Here is a 23,057-nt window from a genome sequence, read left to right as displayed (position 1 = left end):
TAAAAATATAACCTGGAGTAACTGCAGAAACCAAAAAACCATGAAAGTGAAAGTAGACAGGTTGGGGGGGGGGGGCTATTCAAGTTTCCAAGGGAGGGAAGCAAGCAATAGTGATACCTACAAACCACAACGACCAGCATAGCAAAATGTCCCTAAGGGTACAAGGATGGCACTCTTCTCTTAGTGGTAGCCAGCTGTTTGACTTAAGGCCACTCAAGAAGGAAATCATGTCTGGCGCTGAAAACCGGCCAACATGAATGGTGGGTCTGTCTCATGGGGCCCCACTGCTAGACTAAGAACTGTATTAACTAAGAAATGTTGAAAGTGAGAAATAGTCTCCTCCAGGGATGAGCTCTGTAACTGGTATCCAATGCCTAGTTGGTGGTCAACCCTGAAATCATACATTCAAGGAACACTAAACAAGTAGAGCAGGTTGAATTTATATATTATGTTATTTATAATGTGCGCAAGTGCGTGTGCACACGCGCGCGCACACACACACACACACACACACACAGAGAAAGGTCATGAATTTAAGAGGGAGGAAGGGGAGACATAAGGAGTTATGGGAAGAAAAAGATAGGACATTAAGTGCACCCCCCCAAAAAAAAAAAAAAAAAAAAATTAGGAAAATTCAGCCAATCACTATGTAAGTTTGTAGCATGTATCCACCTACCAGAATGAGCAGTTCCTGGTTCTCATTGGATTCATTCACTGTAGCATGCATGGCATTAGTAAGTTCAGAGCTCACAGTCTGACCTTGGTACGGATTATTCGGCTTAGGGCATAGAGAGACAGACTCCATTCCACCCCTTTCCACGTCTCCATCCCATTCACAGGGGAGACAGGAAGATGAGTCAGTGCAAACGCATCACTATTCCTGGAAAACACACCCCGACACGGGCCTGGACAGCACACGGTCATAGCAGGGTGCAGGCTGAACCACACTGAAGGAAATCCTTACAGGCTTTGTGCCTCTAGCAGGGAAGTCAGTTTCTACAACACTACCTTCCAAGAGCACGCACAACAGACGAGCCTGTGAGGACACAGTACAGTGCTGCATGTCAGCTGCAGGCACGCAAGGGACATCTGTTAGCTCTGCACACGCCACTCCTGACCGCCTGTATAAAGGCTTTGTTGTAATAGGGTCCTGCTAGAGTCGGCTGCTAGAAGCACTTCCAGGTTCCGTATGTGTATACTGTTAGAGACAGGGTTAGTGAGATTAAGAAGTAGACTGCCCGGGGAGAAGGCCTGTTCTTGGTTTCACAGCAAGAGGTGGGAGTTGTCACACACATTTTTACACCCCCCCCCCTTCCTTTCCAGGTCTAAAACGGCTGATTTGGTGGACAGCAGAGGAGCACCCTCTTTCCTCTGTTTTTAAAAGAATGAGAAAAACCAAAAACCAACTCTTTCTTAATGGTAAAATCCAAGAACTCTTAAGGAGTTTATAATTGCACAGCTCGTATTCCTATTTACACAGAGAGCCCTGGGTACAGCAAGACCTGCACAAACCAAGGTGGAACCATGTCCGCTGTGTAAACATAGCTCCTCTTCCTGAGACCTCTGAAGGACTGGAGAGCCCTTCCAACAACCCAAGTTTCCAACAAGCAGCTGGGGCTAAAGAAGAAACTCGTTGTCCAAGCTGTCACTCTAACAAAGCTATCACTTAGCCATTAGTGGCAGCAAGCTGTACCCAGCTGGGGAAGGGCGTGGTCACATAGGAACCCATGTTCTGTTCTTACTGTTCTCATGTCTGCTGGCCTAGCTGCTGCTGCTCTGCTTGGAGTTACTTCCTTCTGTTGCCGTGACTGAGGACACAGAATAGCCAGGCTATGAGACACGGAGGGGCTGGCAGGCCTAGGAGGTTAATTGGGTCACAGGGGCACTAAGCAGGGAGCTGGCTCTGTCTATCTGGTAGAGGGGCTTTAGAAGCAGGAAGGCTCAGCCTGCTGTGCTTTGGATGGGCTGCCCTGCTCTTACATGGGGCAGGAACTAAATCACAGAAACCACGTGGACATTCTTCTCACTAAGCAAAGGACACGGGCATTCAGATTTAGATTAGAATAGAAGCTTTCAGTAAAGAATTACATTTTTATTTGTAAAAGTTGAAAATATTCGTATCAATTACCAGCTCAGAACCTGGGTTCCCATGGGATCCACTGCATAAAATGAGTCTGTCACTTCTTGCCAGGTTTGGGGGCCTTTTCTAGGCCTTGGATGTATTTTCCAGGGAGCCGATACTCTTCTACAATCCAAAAAGAAAGTCTTCAGCCACCCCTGGTCTCAAGTCTCTATCGCCCCTCCCTGCATTCCATGTCCCTTGGGCCCTGCCCCTTCCTGTCCACCAAACTTCCAGGGTGGTCATCCCTGCTGCTAAGGATCTGTTTCAAAAATTTCCAACACATGCCCACCTTGTGCATCCTGTTCAAGCTAGCGGAGTCTGGTGACATCCAGGATGGACCATTTACCATACACAGTAGCTGAACGGTGTATTCTGGTCATTTACACCCTGCTAGCTACAATATAGATCAGTGCTTCTCAAACTTCCTAAAGCTGTGACCCTTTAATATAATTCCTCAGCTGGGTGGTGGAGATGCACACCTTTAATCCTGACACATGGGAGGCAGAGGCAGGCAGATCTGAGTTTGAGGTCAGCCTGGTCTACAGAGCAAGTTCCAGGACAGAGAAACCCTGTCTTGAAAAAACAAAATAAAAACAAGAGAATACAGTTCCTCATGGTGTGGTGACCCCAACCATAAAATTATTTTCATTGCTACTTCACAGCTGTAACATTGCTAGCTATAAAATGTAATATAAATCTGTTTTCCAATAGTCATAGGCAACCCCTGTGAAAGGGCTGTTCCTCCCCACGTGGTCGCAACCCACAATGAGAGCCGCTGATCCAGATGTACTGAGAGATGTGTGTCTGTTCAGATGTGTGTTCATCTCTTTTGACTCTTCTTGGTCCCATTCCACCACATGTGGCTCTACACATAAAGGAGCTCAGTTTTGAAAGTTAATTGCTGTGGATTGTCATAGGCCACAGGTTAACTCTACTTATGGAGCATGTGCTATGTGCCAGTCTCTTGAGTGTAAGACGGGCGTGGGAAAGGCAAGATCTATTTCAAGTTCTATTTTGCAGAGGGTTCAGCAGACATTAGAGAAAAAAAATTAGCCAACTTCCAGATACTAACCAGAAACATCAACACAGCTGAGAAGCACTAATGCCAGCAATTTTTAACCACATCCAAAGGGAAATGGGCATTACCCCTGAGCTGTGCCAGTGACTGTAAGGACAGACAGACCAGGGAGACAGGAAGTCACACAAGACAAGGGACAGCCAGGTACAAGCAAGTAGATGCCAAGTGTCCGGTGTATGTGGGAACAGAAGAACTGTCTGGGATAGGATTAGGATGTTAGGAAGCTAGGGGAAGAAGCTGGAGGACAAACAGGGAAGGCTGGGAGGGACTTATTCCTGAAGGCATGGATAAGACAAAGTCCTTCGGGGGAATGATGGGATTGTTTAGTTTAGAAAGGTGAGCCAGGAAGACTGTGAAGGAGGGCTTAAATGAGGAGCAAAGTAAAGGCTAGAGACCCAGAGAGAAAACAACTCTGGCTCCAAAGAATAAAAAGTACTCAGAGTCAGGTGAACTCCAGGCAAGGTACTGAGCGAGTCTGTCTCTCTGGACCTCAGTTCCCCCCTCTGCAGAACAGGCTACAGTCCTGCAGCAATTATAACCAATTATAACCAAGGAGATGCCTTCCACAGCCCAGCTGGATGCCAGACACAGCTGGGGCACTCACATCATGATTTCTAGAAAGGGAAATCAGGAGGAAAGCTAAGAAGACATATGATGACCCTGGAAAGGGCCAAAGGTCAGGGTTAAACATGGCTTCATCTGCTCACTGCTCTAAACTAGAGTGTGCGTACACGCGGATACAGACTGCTGCTCCTTGATGGGGTCATGTCCCCTTATACACCACACCCATGGTGAGTTGGAAGTATGGTAACCGAGGGGCTGGAGAGATGGCTTGGCAGTTAGAGCATTTGCTGCTCTTCCAGAGGATCCAGTTTTCAATTCCCAGAATCCACCCGGCAGCTCACAACCACAACTCCAGTTTCAGAGGCTCTGATGCCCTCTTCTGAGGGCACCAGGCACACACACAGTGCGCAGACATACATGCAGGCAAAACACTCATATACATATAATCCTTTTAATTATTAAAGAGAAAATATGGTAAGTTGAAAAGGCGCATCATCCACTGTAGTTAAGTGGCTCAGCACAGTATGTCAGTCTGGTTATGCCCCACCTAGGTCACATGACTGGCAGGGGGAAGGGCTCTTGCTACTGCCTAGCATCTCAACAGTCTAGCCAATGGTAGTTCTGAAGAGTTCATACTTCACAATCTGAAGCAGTTTCTCTGGAATGTACCACTTTTGCATCACTGTACAGGTATAGGTATGACTAACCAGACTTGAGCGAGTCTGCGGCAAGACCTTTGCCAAGCAGCCCAAAGTGTCTTCTCAGAAGGGTTACTCACCAAGCAATAGCTGGCCAAGGTGGTGGATCTGGTTTCCCTGGATCTGCACCTGTAGACTGTCTTTGGCCCCAGGGGCAGGGGAGACGATGGTGCTGGCCTGACACCGCAGCTGGAGAATGGCAGCCACTGCGCATGGGTCGAGACCATAGGTCTCCAAGTTCCGGACCACAGTCACCTGGGGGACGGTAATGATGGAGGGCGTTCATTCACCCATGCTCTGTCCTCGGAAGGGCCTTTCGTCAGCCACCTCACCCACATTCCCTGATAGTTCTCCATCGCTGTAACCCGATGTCTTTCTGTCCATCTCACCATTATGTTCATAGATACCCTATCTTTCCTGTAACATTTCAGGGTTTTTAACCATGGAGAATTTAAAACATAAATAAAAGTACAATATTATGGTGCCAAGCATGCTGATACACACCTTTAATCCCAACACTCAGGAGGTAGAGGCAGACGAATCTCTTTGAGTTAGAGTTGAGGCTAGCCTGATCTACATATAGCAAACTCTTAGTCAACCAGGCTACATAATGAGACCCAGTTTCAAAACAAAGTCCAGGAGTGTAATGGACTCCTACATACCCACCACCAATTTCAATAGTTGTCAACTTACAGGTCATGTGGGTTTATGGCTCCTAGATTACTTTACAGCAAATCCTTATACTTCAGATCATTCCATACATAAATATTAAAGTATGTATCTCCAAAGATTAAGGACTCTGTTTTCTTTAAGACAGGGTCTCAACTATGTCTCTCTGGTTGGCTTCACACTACGTACACCAAGCTTGCCTCTAACTTACAGAGACCTACATGCCTGTTTACTGAATGCTGGGATTAGAGGCGGGGACCACCAGGCCCTGCAAGGTAAGGACTGTTTTGAACCCAACAGCAGAAGAGATGGCTCAGTGGGTAAAGGTGCTTGCTGCACAAGCCTGCCAGCTGGGGTTCAGTGCCTGGGCCCCACAAAAGGCAGATGGAGAGAGCCAACATCACAAAGTTGACCTCTGACCTCCATACCTGTGCTGCAGCATGCATGGCCCCCTCCTCAACCCCAACAATGATGATGATGACAATAATAAAACACTTTGTGCCTGACAACAGTTCTTTAAGATCACATAGCTAGTCACAAGCATGGCAGCTTTCCATCATTAGCCACAAATGAGAAGAGGTGTGACCCCGGACACAAAGGAAAGCACTAATGCTGTGCTTTGTGTTTCAAATCACAATCGGGGCTGGAGAGATGGCTCAGTGGTTAACTGAGAAACTTAACTTCCAGAGAAACTTAAGTTAATTAACTTAAGCTCAAAACCCTCTAACTCCAATTCCCTCAGGAATCTAACGCTCTCTTCTGGCCTCTCTGGGAACTGCATACATGTGGTATCCAGACATACATGAAGATGAAAAACCTAACCACACAAAATAGAAATAAATAAAATCCCTTTTAAAGTGATAAAAAAAAATCACAATCCAGGGATGGAGAGATGGCTCAGTGGTTAAGAACATGTTCTTCCAGAGGACTTGGGTTCAGCTCCCAGTACCCACAAGGCAGCTCCCAGCTGTCTGTAATTCCACTCTTAGGTAATCTGACGCCCTCTTCTGGCCGTCACAGGCACCACACATGGCACACAGCCATGCATGAGGCAGAACACGGGCAACACACAAAGTTAAAAATAAACTTGAAAAATTACAATCCTCCTCCTACTGCTCTTCAACAGCTTCTCATGTCCACAATGAGAGATGACAAAGGACCACTGCCACATGGCCTGGAGGGGCAGCTCTCCACGATGACTTTACAGAAAGCTTTATGCTTGCAAGGACTGCAGAGACAGTCTCACACTCAGTGAGGCTTTAGAGGTCACATTAGAAAGTCAGTTTTCTCCCTGAGACCCTGGCTCTATCTCCCCAAAAGTGGTCACAAAAATCTTGGCCTGCAGATCCTCCAGGAAATAACTCATCATTTCAGGCTACACCGATTTCACCTTTGGATGGTCTATTATTAATAAAAGATTCATGCTTAATATACGCAAAAGTGTTGGGTATACTGTTTGGCATGTAATTGCTCTCATTTAGGCAACTGCGTCCTGCTAAGTACTTAACCTACACACAGCCAGCATTTGGTCACTGAGGTTCAGGGCAGGAATTACCTCCACTTAACACAGAAGGAAACTGAAAAGGTCACACTGGCACCCCAAAGCCTGGGCCCAGGACCTCACACCCTGCACAGCTGTTTTGAGACCAAGCCTGTGTGTGTCCGCAGGGTTTCTACGTCTTTCTCCTCTACACATGCAGGACAGGAACACTCCTTTCGCAGAGAACAGCTTTCTACAAATTTGAAGGCAGTTATAATTTGTTCCCTACAAGTCTGTGTTGCCAAGCTACTTCAGCAAATTTTTACAAGTTAATTTCATTGAGCAAGGCCCAAGAGGGAGACTGTGTAAGAGACAAAGGCCTATAAAGTAGTACCACGGAAAAAACTCAAACTAAAATATTCTTCACTTTCGAAACAAGTTCTAGCAAGTTTCTTGTACAAAATCCCAGAGGGCAGGCAGGAGGAAGTGCTTAAAGATAGCCCTCAGCCAGGGCCAGTGCAGGCACACAGCACGGGCTGTCAAATCCAAAACGGCTCCCATCCTAACAGGAAACTACAACTTAGCAGGGAAACTAAGTGACCATCCCCAAACACTGGATCTTTTTTGGGTGGTAGAAGGGATGGAACCCACAGGTGAACAGAATGCTCTGCCCAGAGTCACAGCCAATGGCCCAGCGTTTTTAAATTACCTTTTTATTATAAGCCTTCTGGGCAAGGGTGATGTCAATTAGACAGAGTTTCCCTCTCTTCAGAATGGGTTCCTGTCCAGGAAATGTCACTTGGTAGGCAGGCTGCATACTCTGCAAACACCTAAAACGAGAGCCCCAGTTATAAACAGATCTCTCTGCATCCTGCTACCATGAGCATGAGTGAGAGCTTCTGAGGCACACTTATTTCTAATCTGGCTGCAGCTTAAGAGGCATTGAGATCACCTGGGGAACTGAACCACACACAGACCGATGAACTCAGTGTCTCCAAGATCCCAAAGTATAGCCAAGGTTGAAACCCACTGATTCAGAGAAGGGTACAACGGTGACTTGAGTGCCTGGAAATTCTCCACCTGCTTGACTTCCTGGGAATCTGCTGCCTACTTTGTGGAGGTTACTAACCGCCTCAAAATATACCTTCCCAGCTTCCTGCCTCCAAGTGCTGTGTCACACTGCTCACACGTTCCAGCAACGCACGTTTTACGTGGCCTTCGTGTATGAAGTGACTGCATGTATGTTTGTGTGTGCTCGTGTGGATGAGTGCAGGCACCTGCATGGCATGGAAACATGTGTGGAGAATTAAGAACACTCTCAGGAGGCAGTCTTAAACTTCCGACCTCTTTAGAACAAGGTCCCTTTGCTCTCCACAGCTGCACACATGAGGTTATCTGACCCATGAGCTCCCGGGCATGATTGTGCCTGCCTCCATCTCAGAGGATGATCGCAGAGGTGTGCCTGGTATCACCTGGCTTCTGAGGACTGGGATTCGGGCACTCAGGCTTGTAAGGTAAAGGCACCAGTGCAGGAAAGTTGGAAGGGATTGCCAGTCCCTCTTACCTGGTCAGGAGACATTCCCACGGAAGCTTCGTGACCACGTGCTGTTCATTTTTCTCTAAGATACAGCCACATAAGATAGGATCCAACGTCACCAGACTGAAGGGAAAAAAGGTACATTAAGGCAACATGAGACTCAACCATTCCAAAATGACAGCATCCATGGCCTGTGTACTCTATGCCATCAGGATTACTCAGCTGTGGGACCAGAGGCCATTGGACAGTAAAGCCCATGGATGGGAAGGCAAAGAGGAGAAGCAAATGATGGAAGAAACATGGGAAGGAGCAACCAGAATTCTTGGCTCAGTTCTGTTATGTGACCGTATCTTTCGAGGCTTATTTTCAGTCGGCAGGCTAGCAAGAAGGACGGACGTAAATGCAAAATGCTACGGTCATTATAATGTGTACTTGGACTAAGCTGTTACATAAGGCCCCAGAGACCCACATAGTTAAAGTGGTACCTCAGGGCTGGAGGTGTGGTGGTGAGTGCACACCCAGCTTTCTAGAAGCCATGGGTTCTGCTCCCTACACCACAAAACAGATAGTAACTTAAAGTAAATAAACAAAACCTCTTTTAAAAGTGGGCACAGTGTTTGTGTGTGGGTTGCTCTTTGATCATGAGGGTGTCTAGGGAAGAAAAACATTAGTGCAATTCCTATCTGTTAGCATGCCACCTGTGTGCACTTATAAGAAAAATCATACCAAAAAGCCACAATGACTGGTTAAATATTTTTTTCAAGGTTGCATTTTTCCTGACAACAGCCATATGGACTTGAACATCAGTGTTGGGACATGTGTGAGACGTGTGTACCCAGCTTACAGTCCATGCGGACAGCATGCAATTGACCTGAGGTTTGTAAACACTGGGCCTGCCTATTTCTAAGCTGCTCCGATCATCTATTCTCCATTCCAGAGTTCTTCCTGACCTCCGCTTTTGAAGTTATTAATTTATCTTGTGTCTCGGTGCGTGTCTAGTATACACATGGAACAGTTTGCAGGAGTTGGTTCTCTCCACCGTGTGGATCCTGAGGGTCAGACTTGGCAGCCAGCGCCTCCCTTTACTCACTGAACTATCCCGCCAGCCTGATTCCTGCATCCTTTCATGTCTGTCTGGCTAGAAATGAAGACCTGACAAGACGGACTCCATTGTTGCTGCCCACATACTTTCTGTTGTCTGCATCCACCAGGTTGTTCTTCTTGGCATAGTCAATGATGATCCTGCGGACCTCACTGCCCTCAAGTGTGCTCCCCTTCCTAGGAGAAGAGAGAAGTAACCAGAGGTCAGGTCCAGCTGTGCCTGGGGTCCAACTGCGAACATTCACACTTCCTGCTAGGCAGGGCTCTTTCCTTGGCTCCCGCCTTTCTCTCGGGGCTACATGATGTGAAGCTGCAGATGGAGAGGCCTACTCTCTCATTTATCTAGCCCAAAGGCCACCCCAGGGAGGGGAGGTGTGACATTGCATTTAGAGGAATGAAGATGGGCAGAGCAGGTTTGCCAGTCACAGGAAAACACTACTCGGGAGGACAGGAAAGTGCAGGCGGACACCTTGTAGGCAGGAAAGGGCTGCTCTCCAACACTCACTTGTGGCCAGACTCCTGGAAGAGTTGGGTCATGCTGGCTGGGACACAGTAGAGGGATTTTATATCTGGAGGGTGATAGGGCTGTTCCCTGCTACCCTCCTGGACAGTCTGGGAAGTCAGGGAAGGCTCGGGGATGACAAAAGATGTGATCCTAAAATCCAGCAGAAGAGAAAATGCACATGTTATGTCAGTGCCTTGGTGGCCCCCAATCTGTGGCCCAGGTCCCCAAACCAACTGAGCTGCAGTGACAGGTCCCGCGCTTACCTCGGATGCCTCCAGTCCACAGCCACAATGCTCTCCACGCCTTTGCTCAGCTCCTTGACCTGGACAATCTGTTCCTGCTGCATATGCTGTAGGAACTTCGAGAGCTGGGGAGAGAAGGCAGTACGGGGACTTCCTGACCCCACACACGGAATGCCAGGCCTGGTGGGAACTGGGGACTGGAGCACTATGACTCAGTTTTTGCTGCCATTAGACTAAGAACCAAAAGACCACCCATATTTCTGCAAGTTGGGGAGCAAGAAGCCACTAGAGGGCTAGAGAAATGGCTCAGTGGTCAGGCGTGCACTCTAGGAGCTGGAGAGACGGATCAGTGCCTGAGAGCGCACACTGCTCCTGTGGAGAACACACGCTTGACTCCCAGCACTCGTGTTCAACGGCTCACAACTGCACGTGACCCTAGCTCCACCGGCATCTGGCCTCTTCTGGCGCGCGTGCACACACGCGCACACACACACACACACACACAAAATTAAAAAATAAATTTTCAAAAAGAAGTTGCTAGACTAATTGGTAAAGTCTGTTAACTCTAATCAAAAACAAAGGGGCCAAGGGGGAGGAGTGGGTGCCTTGACCCAAGGAGAGATTCATTACTTCTCATTACAGCCAGAATCAAAAGGCTTGTTAGTTCTAGCTTGATCCCTGTGTACAGACAGGGCTTCCCACATCCATCTTATCTCCCATGTATCCTTACATGACTGTGTATAGACATGCAAAAGAAGGTACAGGCCCTTACCTTCTTATAGCTTGACTTTTTTATGTCCAGCTGCTGTCCTTCCGGGCTAGGACAGATAAAAAGGCAAGTTAAACCAAAGTGAGTTTTGGTGCCTGCCTGACATGACTGACTTTTTCCTCCGCTGTCTTTCCTATCCCACAAAGAGTGGCCACCATTCTGGAGTTCTCTGCCCAGCTGCGGTATCACAGACAGACATGGAATATAACCTACTCTGAGTCAGGACTATCCAATAGCGCTTTTGTGGCATTGGGATGTCTGTCTGTGGTGTCTAATATAACGACCACTGATCATCCATGTGGCTGGGGACTGAATTTTAGACTTTAACTGTCCACACGTGACTACTGTAATCAGACACAGCTTTACTAGAGTTCTCTCAAACCAGGGAGTCTCCTATGGCCTCTGATGTTCTACTTCAAAGCGAACCTTACCAACAGCTAGCTAACACTGACTAACCCAGGACTACTCCAGGGTTCAGCAAACTGTACTGTGGGGGCCAACTCACACAGCCACACCCATCACCACCTGCTGTCTTTGTCATACTAGTTGACAATGGCACAGGACCTGAAGCAGAAGCCACATGGCCTGGAAAAACTAAATTATTTACTATCTGGCTCTTTGAAGTCTACTGATGCCTGCCCTAAAGCAGTTTTAGGGTGGCTAGGGACAGAGGTTCCTAATGAAAATTGTGACTCCTCCCTCTCCTCAGGGACTTAGTATCTTCTCTCAAAACCTGGTATTCAATAGCAGTGTGACTATCAGGGGGACTGTCCTAGAACCCACTCCAATCCCATGCCTTCCCAAGAAAAAGCTCCAGAACACATTTGCAATTCAGTAGGGGCAAAACAAGTTACCAAGGACCCCAATGCCACAGTTGTGCTGGATGCCTTAAGGCCATGTGTAGACAGGAAGAGATTGGATTAACCACCACTTTTAAAACACAGCAAGTGTCAGGAACAACACACCGCCCGATATGAGGCAGAGCAGGCTGTGTGTGTGTGTGTGTGTGTGTGTGTGTGTGTGTGTGTATGCACACAGGAGTTAAGTCCTGTTCTCTCGCTCTTATTCTCCAGGGGCTGATTTCCCTATTCTCCTCCAGGCACTTTTCCTAAGAGGAAGGGTGGAACGGGACGGGAAACTTCTTGACAAAGGCCGTCCAGGATCTCTAGCAGTCTATGCCATGGTACCTGACTCACGAGAGATGACCCAGAAACACCTTGGCAGAAATAGGAGTCAGGGAATCTTGGGACTTTTAACCTTAGTATATCCTTTCCCTGGGTAAAACTGAAGGTTTTAAAGGCTAGAACCTGGTTTGCAGGCCAGATCAACTTTCTGCGTGCCACTCAAGCAGCCCCCACCCACAGCGGTGCCCTCCTTACCAGCAGGAGAACATGTGACTGCCAAGGAGCGTGCTTGTGAGCAAAGGGAGGTCAGCTCTTTTGACTCGACTCTTCAAGGCATGCAGGAAGCACCAGTGTAGCAGCTCGTCCATTTGCTCTGCAAGGGAAAGGAAGCCACGCCCTCCCTGAGGCGCCCATCGAACGCGCCATTCCTCCCTCATCGCCATTTCTCCCTCGTCGCCGCGACTCGAACGGAGCCGTCCCAGGCACCAACGCTCCCAGGCTACTTTTAGAAACTGTGTACATGTGCCAGCTCCCAGGCCGCAGACATTTTAAAACTACATATGTGCGTGCGTGTGTGTCCGCACGCGTGTGCTCACATACTACAGCATGTGTGGAAGGCTGAGGACGGGTTTCAGGAGTCAGTTCTTTCACCAAGGGTTGTTCCAGGGTTGAACTCAGGTGGTCAGGTTTGCACTCAGGTGGTCAGGTTTGCACAGCAAGTGCTTCCACCTGTTACCTGCTGCGCCATCTCGCTGGCCCCGTGCCTGGTGCTCGCTCTCACTGCCCCGCCCATCCCGCTCACGCTCTCACGCCCCCCCCACCCCGCGCACGCTCTCACTGCCCCCGTTCCCCCCCACCCCGCACACGCTCTCACTGCCCCCCTGCCCCCCCCCCCCGTGCACGCTCTCACGCCCCCCCACCCCGTGCCTGGTGCATGCTTTCACTGCCCCCCTGCCCCCCCCCGCCCGGTGCACGCTCTCACTGCCCGCCCCCCCCGTACCTGGTGCACACTCTAGCCGGCTTCCGATTGCCTATTTTACCATCTCACTAGCCCCTTCCAGACCCTTGAGCACTGACCCTGTAAGGGTTAGCTCCACAGGAAGGACCAAATCCACGGTGCCACCAAGCCAAGAACTTTCAGAGAAGTCAGAACCAGAAGCCCTAGGGGCTCACACCTGGAAACTGTGTGACAGGCAGGCAGGCACGCAGGGGCATGGTTTATGTAAGAAGAGGTACAGAAGTATTGCATGACCCCAAATGTGGGTTGTGTTCCGCTCCCTGCACACCAGTGCATTCTAATCTGAAGGACAGGTGTGGGCTTCCCACTCCCAAAGCCACACCTTGAAGAGGCTTGCCATCCCAGGAGTCCTGGCTCTGGGCCCCCGAGCTGGTGTCTTCAGAGGCTTCTGCACAATGGACCTTTCTATCCTCCTCCTCTCCCTCCAGGGTCAGGCAGCTCAGGTTTCCTTGCAGACCAAGGTCCACCTTCTCTTCATTGCTATCTGTGGAATTCACCGCCAATGGGGCAATGGCAGGTGGAGAGGACTTGTCTCCAGATTTCCTGGAAAAATCTAATGTCAGAAACACCAAGGAGTAGCCACAATACTCACCCACCCTGGTCAGGGCAGTTAATGTCAGGTGTTTCAGGACAGTAGAGCCAGCAGGCAGGCATACCCAGGACATCCAAGTGATGTATACTCATCTCAACTCTATTCAATTACTGTCATCTGTAAAATGGGGACTGATGCTCCTTTCGTCCCTATCTTAAGGAAATGATGGCTTATATTATTTATCAGTAGAGAGCCTGAGACAGAGACTAAAGGAAAAGCATAAAAGATAAAATACAAAGAATGAATATGCACCAATAGGCCATAAACTGGCTACAGAACCGGACTTGGTGGCATATGCCTACAATTCTAGCCCTTAGGAAGCTCAGACCAGGGGATTTCAAGTTCTAGGTCAGCCTCAACTACATAATGGGCCTCCCATCTCAACCTTTCCCTACCCCTAGCTCATCCCCCCCCCCAAGAAAACCTAGTCCCGCTGCTTTCGAGAAAAACACTGTTTACTGTTGGGGGGGGGGAGGGGAAGTGACATTAACCAAAGAGCAGGTACGTGGATGTGAAGTGGGTTGTCGCAGCCAGAGTGTGTGTCAGACGTGACATTGCAATGACATAAAGTCAGTAATCGCCCTGCTGTCTGACAACTGATGTGGAGTCAGGAGCACCTGTCTCAGGACCAAATGGTGTCTAAAATGGACAAAGTCAGACTAACTAGTACTATATGTACAATACCACAGTCAAGGGCAGGGCAAACAATTCCTAAGTCTAGAGCAATTGTCTGGGACAATTCCAGGCCTAGAAAATAACCAAAGCTGTCTGTAATTTTTCCGCACAGTTGGCAAGAGGATGGACGTCTGGGGTCCAAAAGTTGCACGAGGATGTGCCAAGACCAATACTTGCAGCACCTCTGAATCTGACTCATGCTCTCTCCATCCACCCTACCCCCCTCACCCCCGTTCCCTACAAAACAGAAGAAACCATGTACCTACCACAAGTGGTCCTGATAAGTGTGGAGCACAGAGAAGCCCTTCCCCTTCAGGCCTGCCGCCAGCATCTGAGCTGTGGACATGGCAGCCACTCCGACTGCTACAGGAGCTCTAGGAAGGAAGCCAGAGATGAGGTCAGGCAGTCTCCTCGCTGAACTGCTCACACAAGGACTCTTGGTCCCTCATGGAAAGCAGGAATAGGAGCTGGGGAAACGCTTCAACAGTAAAGTGCTTGCCTAGCACGCACGAGGCCCTGAAATTAAAAAGCAGAAACATGACGATGGGCAACAGCTGTGAACATTCTAAAAGCCACCTGACTGACTGTGGGTTTGAGATGGGCAAACTGTCAACTGTGCTTCCATAGGTATTATTATTAGTAATATACTATCTATATTATTAAAATATAGATGACGATGCAGTTGATGAGACTGTGAAGGTGATGAATGGCAAAGGACACCACATACAGAAGAGGCTAGAAGATGGGACAGCTAAGTGCAATGTGGTACCCTAGACTGGATCCTTGAATGAAAGAAAAAACAAAAAAACAAAAGTCCTGCAGAGATTCAAATAAAGCTTGAGTGTGTTCACAGCGTTGTCCCAGGATTGGACAACACTCCGTAGCTGTGAGAATGTTACAGGAGATGTAGCCACTGAGAATGCTGGAAATCATGGCGTGCATCAGGACTCTACACTACCTCTGACATTGATTTTTAAAAATTGAGCACGGCAAACATCTTATGTCCAGATTCACAGGCTCCCCACAGGCTCAGGAACGTACAAAGGGCCCACTGTCTGCTTCTTCCCATCCATGAGTTTTGGAAGCTGTCATTTTCCTCCACCTCCCTTGTACCTCTGTTCCTCTGCACCACCCCCACCCCACCCCACCCCATCCCACCCCACCCCCACAAAAGGCACAGCCAATAGAATACCTGTTCCCCACCAAGGCAATGGCACAGAGGTCGCCTTGCTGTACCTGAGGCAGACCAGTAGGGGGCACCACCACCCCTGGCAGCATCAAATCTGTAGCAAATGAAAGCATAACAGCTTACTTAATGGTCCCACTTTATTATCATGCTTTATTTTATCGTATACCCATCCATTTGACAAAGGACTCAAACAAAAGCATTGGGTGCTATACACTGATTTAAAGAACAGCATGTGTCAATTCACAAATTGCTTTCATTTTACTTATCATATGTCCAGTCCAGGAAACTCATGGATCAGCCAAGTGGAAGAAATCTCACACACACACACACACACACACACACACACACACACACACACACACACGGGGTGGATACAGTTTAACATTTCAAGCCATAGCTGCAACATAGAAAAGTTCTCTTACCTGCTCCCCTGACCAGTTTTTCTAGTACCAGAGGCCATGTTGTGAAGGTTGGCAGAAGATCAGGAAATGACCACAGTGTGTACACTGTACCAAACAAAAGAGACCCAGGAAACACTTAAATATGCCCGCTGCAGATCCAGAAAAGCCTGACACCACACTCACTTTAATCAGGAGTCAGAAAGAAACAAAAACACCCCAGCTCCAGGTTACAGAGGTTAACGAGGGTTACCAGGGAGACCGCCCTCAGGGTGAAAGCTGAGACCTACCAACACCTGGAAACTGGTAACTACGGAGACTTGGAGGCACCTGCTGCAGCTTTGGGGTTGCCAGAAGAAAATGGGCCACAGTGTGCTAAAATTCCGGGCAGAAACCAAAGAGGCTTCCACACTTGACTTCAGAAGCAGTCGAGACCCCACAAGTGAGCCCGTCTCTAAGAAATTTCGAAACTTTCTCATATTTGTATTTTGAGTTCCTATTTTCATAATGACTAGCATTAAACCTCCTGGAGGAAAAAAGTCTGTCTTCAGGTACAGCAGCAAACTGGAGAACGAGATAGGAGGAGAGGCCTAAGGAGACTGCACTGCTCTGCTGCAGCCAGACAACCCTAGACAACCCTGGAGGAAAACCCCCAAGTGACAAAATGTCGGCTGCTACGGGAAAGAGAAAATCTGAGACAGAGACAGAGAGGGAGAGAGACAGAGACTCTGAGACTACCAATCAGAGCCTAGGAAAACCCACTGTGAAGGCGTCCACGTGAGGTGCGTAACTATCACAGCTGGAGTAACTTTCTTAATCCAGCTTATTCATTCGCCAGCCTAGATTTTTCTGTGGTACAAAGGCCCTTTACGGGCAATTTACAGGATATTCTCTTGCCATGCTCTGAAATTCCATCCCTTGCAATAACTCAGCTCTCGCCTAATATCCCATGCTCCTTCCTCAGAGAACTCTGCAACGGTCCTTCTAAGGTTTTGTTTGCTTTTTTTTTATTCCTTTCATGGAAATTCCTGGTCTTGAAAGGCTCCTTTCTAGGAACACTCGGTCTGAAAAGATCTTTAGAACTAGCACCGGGAAATTCCGTGATCATTTTATCGGAAAAAGGTGGGCTGATGGTGGAAAACCAAAACAAGTACCAAAAAGCCAAATCAACAGAGTAGCAAGCGCTACTCTAGGACTGTAGTCTGGGCATTTCTACCTTGTTGCCATACCTGTCGGATACAAGTTTCTCTCCAGTTCAAACAGGATGGGGTTACCGCCCCTCGTGTACACCGTCAATGCCTCCCCTTTGTGAGCATACAGCTTCACCACGTTCAGCTCTTCCTTCCCAGGTATCAACTCGGAGACCTGATCTGTTCCAAGGGTGGGGAAAGCAGCTGTCACATCGGCCCGAAGTTTTCTCCTGCAGAAAGCACACCGGCACCGTGAATACTATCTTCCCGATGGGCATGGGTGAATTCTGACATTCAGAACGACTATAAAAAGCATCTGTGCTGAAGACTGCCTGGTTTAAGGTGCCCTGTCCTCAGCCTTCCAAAATCCCTGTTCTTTTTTTTTTACTCGTTATTCTCGTCTATTTTCACAACTTTGTAGACGTACCATTCCACACTGATGCTCACTGAATAAAGTTAGTCACACGTAGGAAACCCAGCCGTTCCGACCTCACACACCTTCCCTACTCCTTTCTCAGACTAGCTGACAAATGTGTCGACTTAGGATTAAAAGGCCACCGTGGCACCAAGAAAGCTGGTTCCCAAAATTCCTGTGCAGGAATCTGGTCCGCGACACTGACTGGAAAGATGGCATCTCTCCCCATCCCAGTTTAACGCTTTGCCACCTCACTCCGGCGCTGTCCGGCCGGGCAGGAGTCCCCAGTAAGCCTGCCACCCCCTTCCCGCGATGCTTTTGGCTGCCGGGCCTCCATCTGGGTCTCCCCGTGCGCTCTGAACCCCGTGGAGGGCAGGGCGCCCGCATCCCCTCATTTTGCGTCTTCCACAACACCTAGCCCGAGCCCACCACACACCGACCAAACTTTAGCTCCTGTGCTAAGGACCATGCGGGCGATAACGAGGCAGCCCCACACCTCGTGCTTAGGAGGTTTCCGACGTCCCTGCTTGGCTCCCTGGGGTGTCCTCTCGGCGTGCACCCCTAGAAGTGCAGGGGCCTCCCCGGTGCGAAGCAAAAGCATTTCCCGCCTCACCTGTCCGACCCCTTGATGGCCGTGTTGGACTTGACCCGAAAGGCCTTAGCGAACATGTCTGCTAGGGTGGCTCAGGAAAGACAAGAAGAACACAGACTCCAGGAGCGGTCAGCAGAACGAGGGTGTGGCAGCTCCCCGGCCCTCAACCCTGCAGGCCGCCATGCTGAGGGCCCGGCGCCAAAAGGCAGCCGGGTAGGAACCTGCGCGCACAGCTTTGCGGCCCTAGCTGCTTCCTCCCCTGCTTCCGGAACTGACGCACGCCGGGAGGGGCGGGGCGGACTCCGGGACTTCCGCTCCCGGTCTTGCAGGTCGGTCGCAGGGCTGACTGCGTTCTGGTTCTATCCTTCTGCCCCGTCCGCTGAGAGGAAACTGCCAGCTTGCAATCTATTCCACATGCTTAAAGTCCTCAGAGTTAATTGAATTCATGTTCTACTAAACTTGCACGTCTTATGGAATGCTTTTTTTAATGCTTCAAAGGCTTTTATTTATTCCTGTCTTTACATCCAGCTAGGATTTCCTCCTTCTTGATGTTTAATTGCCATGTCGTGATAATAGCAGCGGCAAGGATTCGGGCTTGCCCAAGGCTATTCATCATACAGTCTCATAACAAAAGATGGGCTTCCCTGAGAGAAACTGTACTCAGAGGGCAAAGATTTAACACCTGGGGGTGCTTAATGTTAGCAAAATCTCCTTGCATCCCTAGTTCCATACCCTAACCTAATCCAGCCCAGCGCCTGGGCTGCCTTTCCCTACGTAATCAACCATATTGGTTACCTGGCTTTTCCATTCACTCTCTTTAGGGCCTCCTGACTGCTGCACCTGGTTCCCCTCTCCCTCCTCTCCAATCCCCTCCTCTCCTCACATGGCCCAGCAAAGTCTACTCATGACCACTCTGGGCTCTCCCAGATGCCCCTGCCTCTGACCATGCTCCCCCACACATCTACAACAAACTTTCTCCTCCACCATACCTAGGAGCAGCTATGTCCTCTCCTTTTTATTTCTTTTTTCATTCACTTAACTTCTATTAAACTAAGTTTGGCATATCAGATCTTCCGAGCAGAGCACTCTTTCAGTGACCGTCATCATCCTCGTCCTCACCACCATCCCAGTTGGTGATGATGGTGATGGTGATTGTGCAAGGACGAATTTCACACTGATGGTCCAAAGAAGTGCCTGGTGATCCCTGTCATCTTCTGGGGTCGTTGCTAGCCCCAAGTTCCACACCTCCCATCCTCCAGGCACCCCACCCCAAACCAGAGACAGAGGAGGGCATTCTCCACAGATTCCTGGTCGCTGAACTGCTATGTCTTCACACTTAAGATATAACACTAAATGTTTGTGAGCCTGTGAACTGGAGAAAGTTTTGGGGGGAACATTAGAAATTTCAAACTGGGAAAACTATTGCACAATTGATCCTAAGACATCAATTATCACCCTAGAAATGAATGGTGAATAAGTAGGATCCAGGATACAGGGAATTAGGCACCACCACATCCAGCCTCCCTCTTAAAAGAGCACAGAAGCATTTGTGCTGGTTAATTCTTTTGTCTACTCAACAAAATAGAGTCATCTGGGGAGTAGGAGTCTCAGCCGAGGAATGCCTCCACCGCATTGGCATTTTCTTGATTTTTGATTGGCGTGGAAAGGCCCCGGCCCTTGTGGGTGGTGCGCCCCCCCCCCCCCGGGCAGGTGATCCTACCTTGTAGTAGAGTAAACTGAACACACCAGTATACCGCTGTTCCCTCTGTGGTCTCTGCTTCAGTTTCTGACCTAACTTCCCTTAGAGTTGGACTGTGAACTGGAACATGAGAGTCCAATAAACCCTCTCCTGGGAAAAGTTGCTTTTGGTCAGGGTTTTATCGCAGCAACAGAAAGTAACCAAATTCATCCTACGTGGGTACCATCCCACATTCTCTGCCTGCATCAGGACCTGCCTTCTGATTATGATGACTCTAATGTTGGACAGCTGGCTGAAGACTAGCCAGCAGCCTAGATCCCTTAGCAGCCCCAGTGTGCCCCAACGGGTTTCCAGATTATCGTGTGCTCTTGGGTCAAAGTTGCAGAGTTGCAGCAAGGTGAAGGGGAACTTATCCAAAGGAAAGCTGCCTCCACGTGTATTTTACTGAGATTAAGTTCAGAGCCCCTCTCATGCTAGGCCAGTACTTTACCATTGAGCTTCCTTATCTGTTTACTTATTGTATGTATGTATTTTTAGACAAGTTCTCACTGAGCTATCCAGATTGACCTTGAACTCATTCTCTGGCCCTGGCATGCCTTGAATTGTGATCCTCCTGCCTCAGCCTCCCAAGTAGCTAGGATTACAGTGCCACAGCTATAAAGAGTGAAATTTGCAGGGACGGGGTAATTTTCACAAATTCTACTTGCTAGGAACGTACCTGTAACATAGATTCCTTACATACAAGAATAAGGGATATTTTGAGGCAAACACAGACTCGAAGAGAGATTCCCTTTTCTTTAGCCTCCCTATCTTTGCCATTCCCAATGAACCCCAAGGAGGAGAGAGCAATTGACTTCATTAAATGTAACTTAACAGCTTAGGCTTTGTGCTCATTAACGTGAGGTCAGGTTTGCCGTGAGCGTTCAGAAACCGAGGGTTGATCCCTGAACCCCAAGAAAGGTGGAAGGAGACAACCCACATTAAAAAGTTGTCCTTGGAACTCCACACCTGCCCCATGGCACCCATGTATTACACATGTATCAAACATACCCACACGATAACAAACATAAAAGGGAGGATTGAACGCACGTCTTTCTGCTTTCGGGGAGCATACCCTCCCATGAGTGGCGTGCATGTCCCTTTTGTGTTCCCAAATTGTTTAGTCCTTCACTAGCCTTCCTGTTGCTCTGTTTCCCCTGGAAACAGAGATCACTGTGATTTACATTTCATGTGGGATCTATGGTTTGAGAATTTTTGGTAGATCCTGGTGTTTTGTTTTTTTTTGGGGGGGGTGGAAAGATGTTTTCATGGCTTCAGAAAGAGTATTCCCGAGGCTGGAGGCATAGCCCACTGATACAACACTTAATCTAGTTTGGGGTCCTGACAGCCAGCCCCTAACCTGATGGCACTGTGTTTTTTGCCTGCCCAGAAATGAACTGCTCTATCCCAGTCACTAGAGTGCTCAGACCTGAGTAATAATTTACCCAGGTCCCCTATGGTGACTATAAAAGGTGATATGGATCTAGGCATTCTTTAAGGGCCTTTAACCTTTTAATCTGGAATGTCGGGAGATCCCAGTAGCCTGCAGGCAAGATAGGACTAGGATAACAGGTGTTGACAGCTGTCTTTGCTTCTTTGAATTGCTTTGGGGAAGGGGTGAAATAGTCTTTTTATTACTGTATAGCGGGAAAGAAAGAAACAGTAGCTAGCGGGTAAAAAAAAAAAAAAAAAAAAAAAAAAAAAAGGCTGTGGGTTCCATGGATAGAATACACGTCCACCTTAAAACCTAATCTTAAACCCCACATCCTCATGCCATGTTATATCAGCTCTGAGGCTGCTGCCTTCTGCTAGCAGCAAGAATAAATTCATTTAATCTAAATTTGAATTGAGCCTAAGTCTCAGGTTTCTGCCAGGGGATTTGAACACCACAACATGAGAGCCTGTGCATTCAATTGAAAACAAAACAAACAAACAAACAAACAAAAAAACCCAAAAAGAATCATCATCATGTTCTCACTGAATCAGGCCACAGACTGTTTTGCTTTGCTTTTCTATACAGCTCTTTCTCTCTCACCTTCTGTGGTGGGTAGTTTTAACTGTCAAGTCTACATAACTTAGATGCACTAGGCAGAGTCTCAATGTGGGACTGTCTACGTTGTTGGCCTGTGGTCATGTCTGTGGGGGGAGTCGTCTTAATTTAGTTAACTGTGTGGTATGAACAAGCTGCCCTAGGCAGGAAGTTCTGTAACTATATGAAATGGGGATGTCAAGGTAGACAAAAGCTAGGAGCATGAGCGCGCCATTTCTGTCTGATCCTCGCTGTGGATGTGACACACACCCATGCCATTGTGGCTTCCCTGCTATGATGGAATGTCACCTGGAACTGTGAGCTAAAATAAACTCTTCCTTCCCTAAGTTGCTAAGAGTATTTTGTCACACTGACAAACGTGAAATTAAAACACCTTCCCAGCTGTGCTATGGCCGTTTACTGTCCCCAGCCCCCTTCATTAAGTCCAGGAGAGTTATGAACTTGCCCAGACTCACACAGTTACCTTGTATTATGTAGTTTGTGGATAGTGCTTTCTAAGCTCTAGGGTAGATGGTGGTGGTTGCCATAAAAAACGATCCACGGGGCAGAGGTGTGTTTAATTATCCCATAATTTTTCATAAAAAAACAACCCTAGATAAATAAAATTTCTCAATGTAAAAACTACATGCTAGAGGCTGAAGACATGACTCAGCAGTTAAGAGCACTGGCTGCTCTTCCAGAGGTCCTGAGTTCAATTCCCAGCAACCACATGGTGGCTCACAGCCATCTACGATGAGATCTGGTGCCCTCTTCTGGCATACAGGTGTACATGCAGGCAGAACACTGTATATATAATAAACAAATCTTATAAAAAGAAACCTACATGCCACAAAACTAAATATGTTCTTACCATATGACCTAGTATTCACATTGGTTATTTACCCATTCGAGTTTAAACTTGCATCCCTACAAGAATCTGTTCACCACTGTTTATAGAAACTTTATGAGGAATTAACAAAACCTGAATTTGACTCTCAGAGATGGGTATCCTTTCGTGCATCAATCATCACCACCATCAACATCATTCCAATTGCTTGACTAATTGACATAATTATGCAGAGGAGAATTCCCAAAATGACTACAGTTCCCTTAGGTAGGTGAAGGAATGTTTTGGTGATATCTTATTTACTCTAACAAGTAAAGCTTGCCTGAGGATCAGAGGATGGAGCTAGCCACTAGCTAACCATAGAGGTCTGGAGGTTTGTACAGACAGACAGGAAGTGAGATGGCTGCCTGGAGAGAGGAATATAAGGTGGGAGGAAACAGGAGTTCAGTCTCTTTTCAGTCTGAGCTAGTGGCTGGCTTCTCTGA

The 23,057-nt window shown here is 48.1% G+C and overlaps 1 protein-coding gene across 2 annotated transcripts; it reads right to left on the bottom strand.

The window, feature by feature from the left end:
• Positions 1 to 2,071: 2,071 nt before the first annotated feature.
• Positions 2,072 to 18,168, bottom strand: Eif2d (eukaryotic translation initiation factor 2D). Of its 2 annotated transcripts, XM_051203962.1 has the most exons (15): positions 17,980 to 18,148; positions 16,991 to 17,181; positions 15,786 to 15,869; positions 15,367 to 15,457; positions 14,441 to 14,548; positions 13,230 to 13,450; positions 12,145 to 12,262; positions 10,769 to 10,814; positions 10,018 to 10,121; positions 9,755 to 9,904; positions 9,337 to 9,426; positions 8,176 to 8,271; positions 7,321 to 7,441; positions 4,543 to 4,717; positions 2,072 to 2,245 (listed from the first exon to the last, which is right to left on the bottom strand). In XM_051203962.1, exons 1-15 carry the CDS (start codon positions 18,033 to 18,035, stop codon positions 2,178 to 2,180), a joined length of 1,719 nt encoding a protein of 572 aa, XP_051059919.1. In that variant the 5' UTR covers positions 18,036 to 18,148; the 3' UTR covers positions 2,072 to 2,177. The 2 variants fall into 2 exon arrangements, with proteins under 2 accessions (XP_051059919.1, XP_051059921.1); XM_051203964.1 differs by lacking the exon at positions 9,755 to 9,904 and having other exon boundaries at positions 17,980 to 18,168.
• Positions 18,169 to 23,057: the final 4,889 nt, after the last annotated feature.

This window comes from Phodopus roborovskii, unplaced genomic scaffold, assembly GCF_943737965.1.
Source record: "Phodopus roborovskii unplaced genomic scaffold, PHOROB, whole genome shotgun sequence".
NCBI classification, from domain to species: domain Eukaryota; kingdom Metazoa; phylum Chordata; class Mammalia; order Rodentia; family Cricetidae; genus Phodopus; species Phodopus roborovskii.
This window is presented reverse-complemented; position numbering and strand designations above follow the sequence as displayed.

Excerpts from the sequence above, each read along its gene's own strand:
- Eif2d (XM_051203962.1), bottom strand. The coding sequence starts at position 18,035 with ATGTTCGCTAAGGCCTTTCGGGTCAAGTCCAACACGGCCATCAAGGGG. Across the intron at positions 8,272-9,336 it reads GTGGATGCAGACAACAGAAA|TCTGGTGACGTTGGATCCTA; the intron begins GTATGTGGGCAG and ends TTTTCCCTTCAG. Across the intron at positions 2,246-4,542 it reads CCTTGGCCAGCTATTGCTTG|AAGAGTATCGGCTCCCTGGA; the intron begins GTGAGTAACCCT and ends TTTGGATTGTAG.